Source organism: Podarcis erhardii, assembly GCF_964252035.2.
Source record: "Podarcis erhardii genome assembly, chromosome: 8".
Classification (NCBI taxonomy): domain Eukaryota; kingdom Metazoa; phylum Chordata; class Lepidosauria; order Squamata; family Lacertidae; genus Podarcis; species Podarcis erhardii.
Window position 1 is genome coordinate 28,944,582 of NC_138499.1, and position 19,743 is coordinate 28,964,324.

The 19,743-nt window shown below is 42.1% G+C and overlaps 1 protein-coding gene across 1 annotated transcript; it reads right to left on the reverse strand.

Annotated features, from left to right (window-relative positions):
* Window positions 1-2,996: 2,996 nt before the first annotated feature.
* On the reverse strand, window positions 2,997-19,378 carry ATP6V0D2 (ATPase H+ transporting V0 subunit d2). Its single transcript, XM_081874585.1, has 8 exons — window positions 17,967-19,378; window positions 12,657-12,828; window positions 10,744-10,922; window positions 9,625-9,704; window positions 8,145-8,222; window positions 6,649-6,825; window positions 4,759-4,839; window positions 2,997-4,079 (listed from the first exon to the last, which is right to left on the reverse strand). The coding sequence occupies exons 1-8, from the start codon at window positions 18,094-18,096 to the stop codon at window positions 3,918-3,920; spliced, it is 1,059 nt and encodes a 352-aa protein (XP_081730711.1). The 5' UTR covers window positions 18,097-19,378; the 3' UTR covers window positions 2,997-3,917.
* Window positions 19,379-19,743: the final 365 nt, after the last annotated feature.

Genomic DNA, 19,743 nt, shown 5'->3' on the forward strand with positions numbered 1-19,743 from the left:
CAGACCAGGAGGGAGAGAACATGCCAGTTGGGCATGTGTCTCTGCCAGGGTCCTACTCGAGTGTAGGCTGAACTCTTGACAGCGCACCCCCCACCATTCCAGGCGCCACACCCCCGTGAGTGATGTGCTGTGCCCCCAGGACACACACCCCTGCCTGCTATCCACCCCTGGTGCCGGAGCATGCAGCTTTGCCACTGGGGGCAATCCCAAGTTTGGAGAATTACAAAAAACTTTGGAAAAGAGAGGAGAACCCTTACTGCACTTGGGGATCACAGAATGCTAAGTGTCTGTTGTGCAGGGGTGGGGTGGGGGAGAAATAACAGAGAGGGGAAACAGAATGGAGTGTCTGCACTCATGAATAGCAGAATGCCGTAACTTGTCTACATTTTTAAAAAATCTATTGGATTCATGTTTTCTATTATCCCTTGTTTTAAGATTAGTCAGCAACTAACTGTTACATTAATCAAGAAGGAAGCACAGCAAATTATTTGCATGGGTGTAAGCTACATTAAGGTCTTTTACTGGTCATTTTAAAGGTGCAAGCTTAAAGGGTTTTTTTTTACACATACCTAATACATGTCATTTCTCTGTTTTGCACATTTGACTAGATCAAATACAAGATATCCGCATGGATAAAATTGACCCCAGTCCACAGGTGTGGGCTATTTATAAATTGAGTAGGGAATAGCAGAATATAGGTGGAACAACAGCCAGCTCAATATTGCCTGCACAGACTGGCAACAGCCCTCCAAGGTTTCGGCAGGGAATCTCTCCCAGCCCTGCCTGCAGATGTTGGGGATCAAAGTTGGGAGTTTCTGCATGCAAGGCAGATGCTTCACCAATGAGCTACAGCCCTTCCTGACTTACAATTCTATGATTCTGTGCTGAGATTCCTGCATTGCAGGAATGACCCTCCGAGTTCCTTCCAACTCTATAATTCTATGATTTTAATACAGCAGCTCCACTGCTGCGGTGATTAAGACGAGCACATCATTGTCTCGATGGGCTGAAAAATCACACATATCTACATAATGTGAGAAATCAGAATACACATTGTAGAGTAGTGCAGCCTCTTCCTGCTCAAGGCTTTGGCTCCCTTTATGCATACTAAAGCACATGGCAGTTACTTCTGTGTGGTATCAGAGCCAGCCCTACTATTAGGGTGTGTGAGGGAGGCAGCTGCCTCAGGTAGCAGTTGTTGAGGGCAGGGGGGAGCATCAAGGTGTTAGAGGACAGAGCTGTGTGTGTGCCATGGGGTCTGTTCATCCTCCCTCAAGCTATCTTCCTGGTTCTAGGCATAATGGAAGATGCTGCCCCACTGTCAGCATCGCAGTAGGTTTCAGCTGCTAGTTTGGTCAGCTTTGTACAGGGAATGGGAGGAAGCACCACATTGACCTTCACCTAAGACAGGAATGTCCAAAGTCCATCTCAGGGCCGCGATCTGGCCCGCCGGTCAGTTCAACCCAGCCTCTGTGGTAGTTTATTTCCTGGGGTAAAATCCTAAAAAAAAAAACCTCAACAACTTTGGTTGGCCCTTCACTTCATCAAATCTGGCCCTCTTTGGAAAAAGGTTTGGACACCACTGACCTAAGACCATGAAACATTTGGACCAGCCCTATGTGGAACAATTCCATGTGGCTGTGATATGTGTGTGCGAAAATATTTCAGGCTTGATTTCGTGGGTCTTTCCCTCTTAATTGGCTTTCTTCTGTTAGCAAGGATGGCTTGGGAACCTGTTTCCATTTCGACCGTGAGTGAAGAAGTCTACTGAGGACTAGTATTAACAAGATTTGGGAGTGTTTCGTTTTTACCTTTTAAAGTTTTCATTACGGTAAATTCACCTACTGTTGTGGAGCCCAAAGAGTTTTCAGTAAGTAGGCCCAGTAACAAAAGTATAACTGCCATTTTATTCTCATTCGTAATGAGTGGAATACATGTTTGTCATTCAAATGTGGATAGGGGATTTGCCTAAAATAAAAGTCTGCTTGAGAACTTAAGGGGAAATCTTCTGTCCAAAACATGTCATGCACCAACAAAATTTGAGAAAATCTGTTGTTTTCTCTCTTGTTTTTGTGGTGAGCAACATTACTTCCTTCTTTGTTTCTTCCTGGCAGCGTGTCAACTGGGTGAAAGAACAGCCCAAGTCATAATCTCCACTCATATGACTGTAATATTCATAGATCACAGCTGCGTGAGACAATGCCGCAAGGAGGCAGTTACCGTGTATGTGCATGTGTGTGCTTGAAGATCTCCGTGAAGTTCTTTTTCAGCTCACCAGTAAACTGCTACAGATAATTAATTACCATGTCCATTGGGATGGGAAAAGCTGTTGCCAGATACAAAGACAATATACCTTTGAATGCCAGATTCTGAGGGCAAACACAAGAGAGGCTCATCATCTTCACAAATGGCTTGTGAGCTTGCAGAAGCATCTGATTGGCTGCTGTGAGCAAAAAAGAATGATGAGCCAGACAGACATTGGTCAGTTCTGGCAAGGTTATTCTAACAGATTTAGTCTCCTGCAAACATTCCAAAATCTCATTTGCTTTCTAAGAGTTCTATCCTGGCTCATAATTTTGATATATGTACACTGATGGCACTACCTTGACGCCATAACATGTGGCCTTCTTTGTGTCATTGGACTACACCACTCTTCATCCCTGACCATAGGTAATGCTTCCTAGGGCATACAGAAGTTCGAGTCCAATAATATCTACAAATTTTAGAGGTCCTAAGGTTCCCTGCACTACAAAATGTTTGCAGGCGCAACGCTGGTTTATTCAGATAATATGGATTTGAGTTTTTCATACAGGTAATTTTGTTTGTTGCTTTTCTCAAGTTCATTCATTTGCTCCTTATGAGAAGAATGTTATTAAAGAAAATCCTTCACGTTTGCTTAGCAAAATAGCATGGAAGGTGTTAAAAGCAGACACCTTGCTCCCCTTCCTTCTGTCCTTCCGGTAAAGCAAAAGCAAACTAGAAATTGTATACATGCATAGACCAGGAAATAGATTTTATTTCAGCAAGACAGCAAGATAAGCAATTTTGTAACATTCTTACATCTCATCACATATCATCACATTTCATGACAAACTTTATTTGATGACTCTAAGCTGAATGGCGGCTATATATTCGCAGTAAATTTCTGGAAAACAATTTATTTAACCCATTTATTGCATTTTTAAAAACAACAACAACGGGCCTATGTCCCACCAAAACAGCCCAAGGGAGTTCCCTCTTCTGCCTTTGCAACATGTTTTTAATCACAAGCAATTAGTAGGTAGTAGAGCTACTTCTGTTCCTTTAATTTCTTGTTGGTCTTTATGATTCTTAAGTGGTATTATAGGAGTCTTGCCATTTAAATCTAACCATGCATGTGATACACGAGAAGTATTCTTTAATGAAATGCTAATGCTTTAAAGTAATGCCTTTCTTTCTCTATATTTTACATTTCTTGGGGCCCAACCAGAAGTGAAGTGAAATGCAACTTTGCATTTAAGGTGCATGCTTTTAAAGAAAAAGAAAAAGCACCAGCTGGGGGCAGTGATAATTAAAGGGATCAGATAGGGAAGGAGATCTAACATTTTCCAGAGCAATCGTAACCCTGAAATCCACTGGCTAGAAGGGTCAGAAAGGCGTATTTGCTGCACAGCCTTCCACTATTCCTGCAGAAAACTCTGCAGTCACGGGTCTACTGATGATCTACTGACAGAACCTTTGGAAAAGATCGGGGAGGGCAGGAGGAAATGGAAGTGCCCCAAACATAAAATTCCTGGTTGGCTAATCATAATTATAAAATATTATTGGTAGCTATAATGTGCAAATTAACCCCCCTTTTGGGAATATGATGAGTAATTTAGTAAAGAACCCAGTAGATGAAATAGATGTACCATTAAAACACACCACTAAAGTCTAGTTTAGAGAATAGGGATGTAGTTGTTAATTTTTGTTCTGTGTCTCTGGGAAATGCATTCAGCAATCCATACAATGTTTCTGCTTTCTTGTTCCTTCAGTTTCACATAGGCATAGAAGACCCCAAAATGGAACTGGTTGTTGAATGCCAGCACATTCATTTTGACCTGAAGAAAAGAGTGCAAGAAAGAAATATTTTATTAGTGAGGGGAAATAATCAGTTACTTGTTATCTTTCATTCTCAAGCATTCTAAAGAGTTTTACAAACCTTTTCTTTTACAAGTACTTTTCTCAGTAGGAGCTGGGTCAAAGTGCAGCTATCTTTGGGTTTTTGTGACAATTTAACAGGCCACAGGAACATTAAAGGAATAGGTTAGGACACGGAAATTAATGTTTCTCTAATGGCTGCAGCACTGGAAGATTCAGAGCTGCTTTGAATGGAATTTGACCATATGTTTCTATTACTTACAAATGGCTCTGTGGGCATTTTTTTTCTTTTGAGTTCTCTTCTCCAAAAGGTGGTAGTCATTTTTAACACTTTGCGCCTTCATAATACTGAAGGACAGGGATGGGGAACCTGTGGCCCTCTAGATTTTAGTGGACTCCAACTTCCATTAGCCCCAGCTAGTATGGTCAGTGGTCAGGGATGATGGGTGTCCAGCAGCATCTGGAGGGCTACATATTCCCTCTTCCTGCTTTAGGAAGATACTGGCTGTTTATTCAGAGTGAACAATGTCACCTCCTGCAAGTCCATCACCACTTTCTCTCACAGTTGACTCTGAGCAAGTCTAAGAAAAAACAAATGTTACAAAGATAAAGGTTTGAACCAAAGAAAGAGCATCTTACCTCATGTTCAAAAAAAGCATCTTCTAACGTTTTTTCTCCTCCTGTACCACTTCCTACGCTTTCGAAGCAAGCCCTGTATTGCTGAAAGTACAAAAAACCACCACTGGTTTTATTTCACTTACATGTGATGTTTCTGTGTATTTAAAATTAATCTTTTTTTGTAAATAGGTTCCTTCGGTGCACAACTCTAGAATGTATGGCTAGTGAGTTTCAAGGGTATTTCTTACTCCCCTCACTCAAACACTGCCTGAAAGTGATTTTATAGGGGTCAAAGTTCAGTGACAGAGAAGAAGAAGAGGAGGAGGAGGAGGAGGAGGAGGAGTTTGGATTTGATATCCCACTTTATCACTACCCGAAGGAGTCTCAAAGCGGCTAACATTCTCCTTTCCCTTCCTCCCCCACAACAAACACTCTGTGTGGTGAGTGGGGCTGAGAGCCTTCAGAGAAGTGTGACTAGCCCAAGGTCACCCAGCAGCTGTATGTGGAGGAGCGGAGACGCGAACCCGGTTCCCCAGATTACGAGTCTACCGCTCCTAACCACTACACCACGCTGGCTCTCCACATCCTTTGCATGCAAAAGGTCCCAGGTTCAGGCCATGACAGCTCCAGGTGGGGCTGGAAAATACTGCTGCCTCAAAACCTAGACAGCTGCTGCCAGATTGGTGCAGCTAAACCTCATGGACTTACCAAAGGGCAGATTCATATACATAGAAATGTTTGTGTTCTGAAGACTTTTGCTAGGTACATTAACCACAAGGCGACACAGCCTTGTAATTTTTCAAGGGCTGTTCACACCTCCCAGTCACCCACACACAGTGAAACAGAAACCATCCCTATTTAATGTATTTGTTGATGTGCATGGGATAGCCTGCCATTGTATCCTTATTGCATCATGTTAGGCTATGCGTTTATGTGTAGGCAGTAAATTACAGAAAATGCAATCTCCTGATTAAAATGAGTTTTCCAAAGCACACAGATTCATTTTTCTTGAGTGACTGATACTACACTAAAGCTTCTCTAACATTGTGCAATTAACCTTCATAAATCAATTGGACCCAACTATAAAGGTTTCAGGGACGCGGGTGGCGCTGTGGCCTCAGTGCCTAGGACTTGCCGATCGCATGGTCGGCGGTTCGAATCCCCGTGGCGGGGTGCGCTCCCGTTGCTCGGTCCCAGCGCCTGCCAACCTAGCAGTTCGAAAGCACCCCCGGGTGCAAGTAGATAAATAGGGACCGCTTACTGGCGGGAAGGTAAACAGCGTTTCCGTGTGCTGCGCTGGCTCACCAGATGCAGCTTTGTCACGCTGGCCACGTGACCCGGAAGTGTCTCCGGACAGCACTGGCCCCCCGCCTCTTAAGTGAGATGGGCGCACAACCCTAGAGTCGGACACGACTGGCCCGTACGGGCAGGGGTACCTTTACCTTTACCTTTACCTTTATAAAGGTTTCACCGGGTCTCTTTGGTGGTACACGCCCTCATCTAAGAGCTGGGCTCTGGCTAGCATGGTCTGGGGACTATTGCACCTTTAATGAATAGCTGCAGTGACTTCCTACACAATTTTAGGTGCAGGAGCCTTTCCTTCTCCCCCCCCCCCAATCAGGCCACCCATCAACTTTGGGGGGGGATGTCTGGCCCCCTAAAGTATTTTATGGGGGACCCCCAAAGGGACCTGGGCCCCTAGGAGTTGGTGCCTATGACAGAGACGATGGTCCCCTCCCTTGGCAATTGCCCCATGTATTTCCCTTAGTGAGGGGCGCTGAGAATCAGCACTCTTCACTTTGTTTAGAATCTGGCTGAACAAGTACTTAATGCCCTTTCTTTGGTGGTACTTGCCATGGAATGTTGTAGACACAGTAAGCTTTTGTTAGGAGCTATTTAGTATTTACATACAGCATAGTAGTCTGCCACGCCCTTCACTTGCTCATAATCTTCTGTTTTGGCAAGCATATCTAAGCCTTCTGGATACAGTTTCCCACACGTTGGATACAGCTTCTGTCTGTCTTCTTTGCTCAATTCAGTGCCAAATGAATTAATGGTGATGATGAAGGCACGCCTGTCTGCTTCAAACTGCATAAGACAAAAACAAATGACAGCTTTCAGCCTTTAAAAAATATTTTGTAGACATCTACTGTGGAGTGCAGGAGGGGTTTGCTGGCGATGGGACCCTTCTCTCATCCTCCTTACCCCAAATTGCTCTCCTCCTAAGTCTGTGGAAATTGTGGGACACCATGGAATCACAAGGGATGATTTAATGTGAAAGGGGATAAAACAACCATGAGGTTGCAGATGTAGTGAGAACAAACTACAGTATTTTGGCCCAGAATTAATGTGCAGCAAATTAATTGAAAGAGAAGCCATTTTTTAATGTGGCTGGCAGGATGTTTGAAGCAGAATCAAAAGCATCAAAACTTTCTGGTTTTATTTGTTAGATTCGCTCCCCAAATTATGATAATAGTATACAAAGGCCCCAATCGTCAACAGATATATACAGTATACCATATATGCACGTAGGTCTGTTTGAAGTCTAAAGCACATTCAATGCACACTTAAAGCACAAGTCTCTTCTAAGGAATCCTAGGAACCATAGTTTTCCCATCACAGAAGTACAGTTTCCAACCACCTTAATAAACTACAGTTCCCATGATGCTTTGGGGAAGCTATGTGCTTTAAATGTGCGTTGAATGCACTTTAAATGTCTGGCGTGGACCTGCCCACGTGAACAGTGGGATTCATACAGCCTGCTGACTGATTCTCCCATGATCTGCATTGAGTATTTCTTGAACTGCTGAAATATATGAGCTTTTCATTTTCTGCTTTCAAGCTGTTTGAAATGTTGTTATCAATGAAATATTGTTATGAATGGTATGAAATTGATATAATTGTTCTTATATGTGTCTTCATTGATGATGCTTTTAAATTGCTTGCAGATGTTTTATAGGAAGTGATTCATAAATGGAAAAATCATGGTCATGTACGTTTTGGTGAAATGCGTAATGGATCATCTAGAATTTTGATATTTTCCTTTTGCCCTATTCATTTATTTTTAACTATCGAGATATTGTAGACTAATAGCTTGTGATTATTTTTACATATATATATTGTAACATCAGAAATGTATGTATTGGTTATGGTGGCAGGCAGACTTTGTAGTTTCTTAGAGCAGCTATTCCCTGTCAGCAGGCGGCAGACTGGAAAACTTAAAGGCAGCTCTTGAATCACCTTGTAACATGACAAGGTATAGAAGCATTCACAGGTGAATTTTGGAAAGAAAACAAATGTAGCTCAATGTGGCTCAACAGGACAAATTGACTGAAAAATGTATGCATGCACAAGAAGCATGGGCTAAAGAATGACTGATTCATTCCTAGGCATAATGTTTTCCTTACCTCTAAGAGTGGGCACATTATATCTGCCGTAGTGCCACCTTGGTTTTTGCAGAACGTATAGAACGCTTCAAGGTAAGACTAAAGAATGGGACAGGAAAAAAGTAACATTATATTCAAACCTTCTCTGAATTACTGACAGTCATGACTGGAGCAGTCAGCCAGCCATTTCCCTTACTTATTATGTTCAACCAGCCATTATGGGAAGTACAAAACATGTAAAAACTAAAGGGTGTGCGACAGGTTAGTTTTCTCCTACTGATGATGTGTTGCTGCAATAGTAATTCCGTTTGGTAGGAGAGGAACCGAACTGTTGGCAATAACGTTTAGCAGAAGCGATGTTTTTATTTATTTAGAATGCACAAGTACCGTATTTTTCACTCTATAAGACGCACCAGACCACAAGACACACCTAGTTTTTAGAGGAGGAAAACAAGTGGAAAAAAATTCTGAATCTCAGAAGCCAGAACAGCAAGAGGGATCGCTACGCAGTGAAAGCAGCAATCTCTCTTGCTGTTCTGGCTTCTGGGATAGCTGTGCAGCCTGCATTCGCTCCATAAGACGCACACACATTTCCCCTTACTTTTTAGGAGGGGAAAAGTGAGTCTTATAGAGCAAAAAATACGGTAATCACTGTTCATTGCAGTAGGAAAGCCTAGAGGACCTTAGCCTTTACTAAATAAGTGCAGTTAGCTGATTTGCACATGCACTACTACAGTAGGTTGTCAGTGCTCATGTAATGGCACAAAGGCGAATTCCCATGCACATTTACTAGAAAAGCAGGTTTCCTTGAACTCCATTCTGCCTAATATACAGTACCTCAATGTTTACCATTCCCCCGAGACACCCGTCTGTTTATATACACCTGTAAGTCAAGAGAACATTTCGTGCAGCTGTTGAAGTGGAAAATAGTTCATGGAAGCTTATGCCACAATAGTGTGAAAAGTCTTTAAGGTTCCACAAGACTCTTTGTTCTTTTTTCTGCAAGACACTATTATGGCTACCCCTCCAGAAACAGTGGCTGCTTGGAGATCTGGTCACAAGGGGAAATGTGAAAGTTTCATTTGTGACAGAGAAACACAAATTCCAGGAAGCAGAAAACACTTGCTCTTCTTGCTCCCTCCGAATTACCCTTAGAGTTGAACTTGTCCAAATTCTACACATTCTATATGTTACATCCTGCTCTCAGATTAGGGTGGCTTTGCATTTTATAGGAAGTGCCAAGTACTGGAAGTTGACTCTCTTGTCACTTGCACATTTGCTTTTGTCGTTTCCTGTAGCATGCAAATTCATTTCAGGGAACGACAGAGGGTGCAGTGAGCATTACATCAATATCAGGGTTAATTTCCCCCCCATTTATTGAGAGTACACTATTTAAATCCCACCCATTCTCCAAAGTTCCCAAGACGGCTTATTTTCATGGCTATACGTTGTACCTATCCCCTTGCTTTACTTTTTCACAGCTGACACTGAAAGCATTTACCTTATACAGTTTGTTGCGCATGATTTCAATGTTCATTTCATCCAGATCGTTTTCAGATACACAGTCTTGAAAGAAATCAGCTGAAAAGCAGACATGTTGAAATTATAAAGGCAAGTTGTAGAGAAGCATAAGAAGCCCACTTATTGGTTTTAACAATTTTTTTATGCTCAATGACTGACTTTCTACTGCACTACAAAAAATAATATAGAAGGAAGGAGAGGAAGTAAATGTTTTCAACATTCCTGATGTGGTGTATATATAATACAGCTTTGCAGGAGGATTCTGCTTTTAAGATAATGGGGTTGCTAATCCAAATCTCCACCAGGTGTCTCGTAGGAAATGCTAGCATAAAATTTGGTCTACCTAGCAGTCAGTGTTGCTTTGGGTTGCCTAGATAATGCGACTAACAAATTTAATAACTAATAAAAATAAATAGATGATCTATAGGAAGGCTATTCTACTCTCTGTATATGTATTATATCACCCACTCTGATACATTTATTTGTTTGTTTTGTTATAATTTTGATCTTAAATGGTGATTTATTTCTTTTAAGAATATTGGAGAGAAAAATCACCAAGAGTGCCTGGTCCCATTCATGCAATGAATTTTTACAGCTCTCTAGAGCTTTCCTACAGGGCAGAGCCAACCCACCCAAGAGGCAAGGTGAGGCAGCTGCCTCAGGCATCACCCCCCCCCAGGATCATAACCCCCGTTCTGCTGCCCAGCTTTGCTGCTGGTCTCCCCAGCCTCTAGGGACAGAGAGGGACCAGCAGCAAAGCTTCAGCTTCTGAAGCTAAGAGTAGCTGTCAGTAGTGCCTAAGCGCAAAGCAGCTTGAGAACCCTTCTGAGCTCTTCAGAGGATCAGAGGAGGGTTTCAGAATGGGGATATTTCCAACCCTACCTAGAGGTGCCAGGAATTGAATTTGGGACCATCTTCATGCAGGGCAAAAATTCTGCCATTTCTGTGGTCTTTGCCCTAAGACAACTGGCTGCCTTCATTTTAATGGGCCACAAGTACTGCAGACTAGATGCAGAGAGCAAGTGCTGCCATGATAGAAAACAATCTCATCTGAAGGTCCACACACACACACACACACACAAATTGTGAACTGTCATACCTAAGGGTGTATCCACCAAAATTGCATTGAATAACTCTGCAGGGTTTGGAGCAATGCTGACAGCTTCCATTTGCTCAAAACTGCCCAACGGATGGCACTTGGGGACCAGCTCTTCCAAGGGCCGCTGACGCAGTGTGCCAGTAATGAGCAGGATCACGTTGTCAATCATATAGCTGTACCTAGTGAGAGAAAACAACATTCATCAAAATACTATGTTCTTCCTCAGGGAGAAAACTGCTTTAAAAAAGCCAAACACCAAGCCACATTTTGCAAATATAAAGGTTAAAATAGCCAGCGCTCTGCAGAAAAGGTGTGATCACTCTTTATCAGCTGTGGCAATGTGGCAACAAGGAATTCTTGTAAACAGAACGCTACATTAGACAGTCCCTAATCTAAGCAGGCTTGCACAGAATCACTGCAATCAAATGCAAAAATCAATAACTTAGAATTTAATGCCCAGAGCCACTTTTTATCAGGAAATGGGCTTATTTTCCAAATGTGCAGGGGCCGATTGCCAATTTAAGTAGAGTCCTGTTTGATAGTGTGGAAATAATCCATGCACATACATTTGTACATGTGGGGTCTCATCGAACATTATTATGAATGAGCACATGAAGATCAGTCACACCTGATCCTGCCTCCCGATGCATTCCTTTAACCCAGGCTTCCTGAACCTGGCACATTCCAGACTACAACTCCCATAAATTCCAGCCAGCGCAGACAATGGTCAGGAATGATGGGGGTTGTAGTCTTGGACATATGAAGGGCACTGGGTTATGGGAGGCTGCTCTAATGTCAGACAGGAAGCCTCTGGTGAGATGGACATGTAAGAAAACATTGGCACTGACTTCTACCAGAAAGTCACAACCACAGCCCAAACTTGGCAGAGGAAATTTAGAGGGATTCTTGCCTTTTATTGCATGAAAATCACAGGACCGGGAGGGTGGTCCACTGGCAGCATCACAGCTCATGCACCATGGCCGCAGGCTACCATTCCTTGCATAGACTTTTAAACAACTAAGAAGACTTAATGAATTCAATCACAAAATCCACCCAAACAGCCTGATGTTAAGAAATCAATGTTAATTAGGTTGCCAAGTAAAAAAATAAACCTTGCTTCAAAGGGAGTTGGGAAATTTAATATTACAATGCTGCCAAAATGAATTAAAAGATAAACGTCTGGGCATCTGCCATAAGAATTTACTGCAGGCCAGAAGAAGCATTGCTAATGAATACAATGACTACATAAGTAGGCCTTGGATCTACTTATTGAAGTCCATCCTAAATGCATTACTGGGGATGCACGGAGCTTACTCTTGAGTAATCAGATTGTACTGTAAGTTTTCTGATTAAGCTGCCGTTACTGAACAGAGTCTAGGCCATTCTGCTTAGCATAAGATGCACACTTCAGAAAACAATCCACCAAACACTGCTTCTGTGTAACACTCATTTATTTCAACGGGGCTTGAACAAAGTGACCATGCAAAGTTTATTCCCAATGGAAACTAATTCAGGTTGCAATACGTCATGGCACCCAGAAAATCCAGTACGTTTGTACATAACTATTCCATTAAAATGGGCTAAAAAACAAATGCATGAGACTAGAATTTATGTATTACCACATTTATATCCCACCTATTTCTCCAAGAAGTTCAAGGTGGTGTACATGGTTCTAACTCTCCTCATTTAATCCCCTTAACAACCCTGTGAGGTATGGCAGGCTGGGAGGCAGTGACTGGCCCAAAGTCACCCAGTGAGCTTCCTGGCTGAGTGCGAATTCAAATCCTGGTCTCCCAGGTCCTGGTCTGACACTCTAACCACTAGACCACACTGGCTTTCAATACTCTGACTTTATGGGCTTTTAGTCATTGTTTATTAGTTGCTCACATCATGAAATTACTAATTTTACTTACGTAATATAGTTTAGGAATGTGGAAAGTGGCTCGAAGGCATGATTTCTGAAATAGTGAAATTCTGCCAATAGTTTGGCCTTTAGTTTGTCGTCGATGATAGAAACCGTGAGAGAGCCTGTTTCGTTGGCTAAGAAGTTTCCATAGTCTGTGGTTTGCAATTGTAACTTCAGGTCTGGAATAGAATTGAAAAAGATTTGTTTTCTACAAAGAAACCAAGGAGGTTAAAGAGACAGTATCGCTTTTTAAAAAAATTCATACTTCTCTTTCGTTTCCTTTTTTACACCCAGTGGTTCAGATGCAGCACAATCCCATGGTTTGCTTTAAGGTCTGAACCCACCCCAAACCACACTCACTGTGGAGCTGACAAGCCAAGATCTGAAATCAGGGTTGGAAGCTGACTTGTAAACCGCAGTTTGCACTGAGTGTGACTTCCAGTATGGTGTAGTGGTTAAGAGCGGTGGACTTGTAATCTGGTGAACCAGGTTCGCATCTCCGTTCCTCCACATGCAGCTGCTGGGTGACCTTGGGCTAGTCACACTTCTCTGAAGTCTCTCAGCCCCACTCAACTCACAGAGTGTTTGTTGTAGGGGAGGAAGGGAAAGGAGATTGTTAGCTGCTTTGAGACTCCTTAGGGTAGCGATAAAGCGGGTTATGAAATCCAAACTCCTCCTCCTCCTCCTCCTCTTCTTTCTATTATGTAGGGATTCAGACATTGCACATAGATGTCCAAGATTGCTGTGTGATTGGAATCTCTTCCTTTTCTCTTTTTTTGGGCTACTCTTTCACTCTCCATTCTCTGAGCAGTAGGAATCTCATAACAACTTTTACAGGGTTGTTTCAAGGTGAAAGCATTAGAGGCCAAGTGCATCTGGGTCTTTGTTTTTGTTTGCAATTGTACAGGTCGAGCAGGTATTACAGTCACATAGGAAGACCTAGTTCCGATGCAGCACATTAGTCCAGCTCCCAGACACAAAAACCAGACACCAAACTGCCCTAAAGCCTCTATAATAATGATAAAACTTGATCATGTATTTATTTAAAATGTACTTCATAGAATCATAGAGCTGGAAGGGACTGCAAGGGTCACCTAGTCCAGCTGCTTGCAATGAAGGAATCTCAACACACAGTCCCTCATCCAGTTTGAAGCCATACCAGACCCTGCTTAGCTTTGCAACTGTGCTAGCAGTTTTATTGCTGCGCTACTATCACCCTTCATCAAAATGTTCCCAGTTCGGGTACATAAATGTGAACAAAATTAACTCACACAACATAGAAATACAGTTTAAAAACAAAGAAGCATAACGAAGCATAGCATATATCATAAAGACACTATAGTCTCCACGGTGCCACATTTCCAAAAGGAAACAGGAATCCTAGGTAAGCACCTGGAACCCCTGGAATTTCACACTGCTTGGAGATTAGGGTGACATGCAACAGTATATATGTAATAAGTTTATTATATGTCTTAAGTAAATTATACGTATTGGGTTTTATTGGCACTCACCGGGAGAAGTGAATACACATAAAGGTCTCATGACATAAATGCAATGCACATCAGTGGATGCAACTATTATAATCTCATGCAAGCTTTGTATTTTATCTGTTTCAGTAAGGAAAAAAAATTAGCCCCAGCCCCAGTTGTGTCCCTATCCAGATCCATTTACGTTCTCCCCTCTATGGGGGGAAGCAAAGCAAAGAGCTTCACTGTTGCAGAATGTCAATAGTCACCACCCACCGATGAAACTGAGTCCCCTTCGCCATCAGGAATTCTGAAGGATGATGCAATGTGACTCATTGTGTGTGATTTTACTAGTCACTTGGTTTTATTTTATTTTTAAAAAAGAAAAAACCCACTTCAACTGACTGTGTGAACTAGGTCATCGTCTGCTAGTTCCTACTGCAGAATGTACAATGATTTCCCTGTACAAAATCTGGGAATGGAAATTTGGCAATGAGGAAAAGATAGATCAGAGTATCTGATACCAAAGCATCTCTCCATAACAAACTCCCTTTAGAAGTTGCACACAAGGACAGACTCTGAGCTTTGGATCATTTAAATGCTTTTGAAGCTTCTGTGCACTCGGTTTAACTAATTATACAAGTTCACATCAGCATGTACCTGTGCGGCTTCTGTTTTTTCTGCCTTAGACTGAAGCCTGCCAGTAAAAGCTAATGAAGGGTTGCATGTTAAACAAAATGCTGCAGAATTTAAAAACAAGGCTCTGTTGGTAAAATATTGTGCGGATGAAACCCTTACAAGCAACAAAGGAATGGAGTCAAATAACCCAAGGCACCCAGCATTCTGCTGTCTCATTACTCTTTTCCATGCAGAAAAAGGGCATGGATGAAACTAGCCACAGATGACTCGGAGGTGATTCACGCACCATAACTTGTCCTCACAAATGCAGAGAAATCAATGCACACCGAATATCTGTAATGACCTCCACACATGTTCATTTTACTTCAGTATGTATGAGCTTGTTTGCACCAGAAACGGAATGTAATTTGTAGTGTGCAAAGAAAATTGGACTGCTGAGAGATTCAGATTAAAATGCCTGCTTGGCCCTAAAGGTCAGTGACCTTGTGTCAAGATAGCCAAATATGTCATTTTTCGTTTCTCTAAGTTTTTCATTGTTCCACTCTTAAGTTTAGTTTTCCATATTTCAACATTTGTTTGCAAATTTTTAAAAAAGTCCTCATGAAAATTCACCTGTGTATTTGTGTGAAATATTGCCTAATATATGCATTTTACAGAGCAATTTCCCCTAATACAGGGTTTCCCAAACTAAGGTCCACAGACCAACAGTGGTCCATGAGCTTCATTCAGGTGGTCTGTGAAGAACAATTACAATTTGAATTCTATGGAATTCAAACATAAATACAATAAATCACAATATAAGAAATAAAAGAACCAATAAAAAGAACCAATAAAAGTTCAATTAAAATTCATACAGCGTCTAGCAGAGTGAATCACAATTGCTACAACAGGCAACAGGAAAATTGTTAAATGGTCTGCCAAGACCCTCAGAATTTTTCATAGTGAATAGTGGGTGAAAAGAAGTTGGGGAACTTTTACCTTATATCATGCATTTCTGTGTTATTTTCACTAAGCTATGCATACTTTACCACAGACTTTTCTCAGTGTTCATGTTGGTGACACACTTTTTAGACAAGCATCATTTTGCAACACAGTAATTCAGTTTTACTAGCAAACCAGAGGTTAAACTAACCCCTTTCCAGCCCCAGGAGGAGCGTGGGGAGCAGTCACGTGACACACCTACATACTGCAGCTGACACTAACGTGTCACGACACACAATTTGGAAAGCAATGCTTTACGGTAAAGTATGAAAAAAGATATTGCAAAATTCAGAGAAGTGCAATTTTCAAAGGTTGACTGTGTTTTAGTTGGCATATTGCAGGCATGTCCAAAGTCCATTTTGGGAGCCTAATTCAGCCCGCTGGTCGGTTTAATCCAGCCCCTGTGGCAGTTTATTTCCTGGGGTAAAATCCTAAAAAAACCTCAACCAACTTCAATCCTAAAAAAAGGTTAACAACTGTGGTTGGCCCTTTAGTCGGCCCTCATGGCCCTTCACTTCATCAAGTCTGGCTCTCTTTGAAAAAAGTTTGGACACCACTGATATATTGTTCCAGAAAGTGCAAATTAGGTAGGTTTAAATGCAAACTGAATTGATGTTCCCCTCCATCCCTAGCTGCTGGTATCTTTCATCCTAATTTACCTCTTAGCCTTCATGAGCTTCTTGTCAGAGCTTATCAGAGAGAGGTTGTCTTGCCCCACACCTGTGTCATCATCAGAGGCTGGTACTGGTAACAAGAAGGAATGGCCCTCACAGATTGCATTGGCTCACTAGCAATTCCTGCAATGGTGGCCACATTTTTAAAGCTGGTTTGCTCGTCTGAATCACCACTGGATTGCTCTGCCAAACTGCACCGTAATATAGCTTTCGGAAGTGTTAGGTGTAACACTCATGATCATGTTACGATGTGATGAGAGACCAAATGATACAAACCCAGCACATAACAGCCTCCCCCAACCCAGTGAGCTCCAGTTAGACACCAGTTCCCACCATTCCCAGCCACTTGCTAAACTGGTTGGGACTGATAGGAGAACATCTGCAGGTCACCAGGCTGGGGAAAGCGATCATAGAACCGTAAGGACCAACGAGCATCAACAACACCCACCCCGTGTTTTAAACATTTCTCAATGAGAAGCTGTTGCATAGCAAGAGGCTGGGAGCAAGTAGTCCTGCCCCCCAGGACATGGGTGGCATAGCTAAAGGAGGAAGGAAGCTAAGGGGAAACAAAGTGAGGAGCAGGCAAACAGATCGGGAAGAATTTAGGAGAGTCTCAGAAAAGCAAGGCAGAAGAAACTTTATATAAAAAAGAGCCAAGAAGATACAAAGTTAAAGGCAGAACTGTGCAGCCTGCCAGCAGCCTTTTCCCAATTCCTTGTATATGGGCTGCTTTGAGGTCTGAGCCAAAGGAAACTCAAGTGGCCTCAGGTGGGCTTATCCGCCAAATCTGGGCAGGGCTGAGGAGCGATTTCTGACAAAGATCAGCCCAAGGGAGGAGAGCATTTTATGGAATTGATGCATTAGAGTCCCCTTTTTAATATGGGTGGTACTCCTCACTACATGCGTTTCTCCCTGTTCCTGAAGGCAAAATACTGAAAAGTAGCAATGTTAAGACACGATGGAACGTAGTGCCCAATTATGGAAGCATGCAAAACATGTGTTTGCCAGACAGGGATGTCCATGATATACAGTGGGATTTACTTCTCAGCGGATATGTTTTGTGTGGGACTTCAGTGTCTTCTTGGATGGCACTGAACGATTCCAGCACAAAATCATCTACTTATCCACCAAAAATGCCATTAAGACAAATTATCAGTAGTCTTGTTTATTTCAGTTCTTGACTTAACGTGGCTATGAATTAGGCTACAAGTATAAAAGAATACTGGTTTATTTGTATAGTCCAACTGGTAACAGCAGCTGTATTTTAATACTTTATTGATATGCTAGCGTTACACATTCCCAACAAACTCAATGTCATTTCAGTTGACCTAAGGTATAGTATATATATGATTTCTGCCTTCATCCCAATATGAATTCCAGTTGACCTTTTGAAGGACAATCCCATTTTTTGTTTTGTTTCAGTAACATTTAAAAAGAAAAACACATTTCAACAAATGTTAGTTGATCAAATACCATTCCCCTCCCAGCAGAGCTACAGAGGCCGCTGTGATACTTTCAAATGTCACGAGACTGAGATTTCGTTTGACTCCTACTCACCTTCCAGCGTTTCGCACTGTGCTAAGTTGACATAGTCAGAAGCCGTCAAGATGCCACATTTGAAGCCTCGGACCAGGCCCTCAAGATACCCATGATCCACATTGAAGAAAAACTCTGAATAGCCCGGCATAGTGGAAAAGATGGTCTGATGCCTCTCTATGCTTAAAAAAGTACTGAGTCTTGTGTCTCCAGAAGTAGACAGCAAGTGGTCACTAGCCTTTGCTGGACTTTAATTCGCTTCTCCTTCCTGTTTCATTGTTTCCAGTACAACATCATTGCGCTCTGCATAGTGCTTACACAACATAAGCTCAGCAGGCAGACACAAACTAACTCTTTCCTATTAGTAACGAAGCTACTCTGGGTGTAAAGGACAACATAAGAGCAAGGGCAGGAGGAGGACAGAATGTGAGTTGGATCGGACTGGACAACATATCCTTAAAATATTGAAGAATGCATGCTTGCTCCTTGAAAACATTTAATCATCGCCTTTTAAACCGCTTTCAAAGAGACGTATGCTCTGAAAGTGCAACAGCCAATTTCAGAGCAACTGTGATTGAATTTGAAATCAAAGGTATTATTTTGGTTTGAAGGAGAGTGATTGGATCTCCAGTTTCTATAAACTATAAAGCAGTTTTGGGAGGGCCACAATTTGGGGGGTGGGGGAGAAAAAGAGGTGATTAACCCTTTCCTCCCTGCTCTGTTTTCCTGATGAACCCCCACCCCAACATGCCTTTTCCCCTTCTGGTGGGCAAATATTTCTCAAAGATTGCAGCTTTGGAATACATCGTTTTAAAAACTGCACAAGTGAAACAGTTAACCACATTCCCTCTGCCCCATAAGCACCACTTCTTCCACTAACTGACTTTTGCAGAAAAGATGTCATATCTGACATCTAATTTTCGTTTGCCATATCCCGACCCCGCTGTACCATTAACCAACCTGGCAAGCGGGGCATTTTATTTTCTGCATGGCTGAAAATGGTTACATTTAGCCACTAGGAGTCTCCCTAACCCTGTGACTAAATATGTTCCTCCCTGTGTGCTTCACCAGTTACAAGTATATTATACCAACAGGAAACAAAAATCTAATTTTTAAAGCTGCGTTGTTCCTAGCCGGTAAGCGACATTTATTTCATTATAGCGATTTTTGCCCGGGGAAGCTGAGATTGCTACAGAGCGGCTGACAAAAGAATCAGCAACCAGGAATTTCTGAGTCTCTAGTACTTCCCTCCTCTCAATATATATGTGACTTTGAATCATAGGAGGAAAGTGGAAAAAATCTTTTGCCATTTAACACCGAAACCATACATCTTATGGATATTTATTTAGAACTATATATTTTGCCGAATAATAGTAATTCCATTTTGTGGCGCTAATCCATACCCTCCAACATCTCTCTGATGAAAATGGGGACATCCTTTTATGGTTTTACATACAAATGCTTTAAAGTTCTTACTGGATTTAAGCTTCCATTAGCACCTGGTTCACATGCCAAGCTAAGCCAAACTATGGCTTAGCACAACTGTGCCTGCAGCCCCAGATGTAGCCAGTTTGCTCAGCCCTAGTCATTTTGCTGCTCCAACATGCTGAGCTAAGCAATAGCTTCTCATGTCGACTGAACCAGGGCTCATGGTTTAGCTCTCCCAGACAAACCATAAACTGTAAATCATAGCCCAGATTCTGGTTAGGTCTCCTGATTAGTCTGGAGAGAAACAAAACCAGGACATTAAGCCAAACCATGGCTTGGCTAACCATGACGCAACAGCAAAATGACTGCG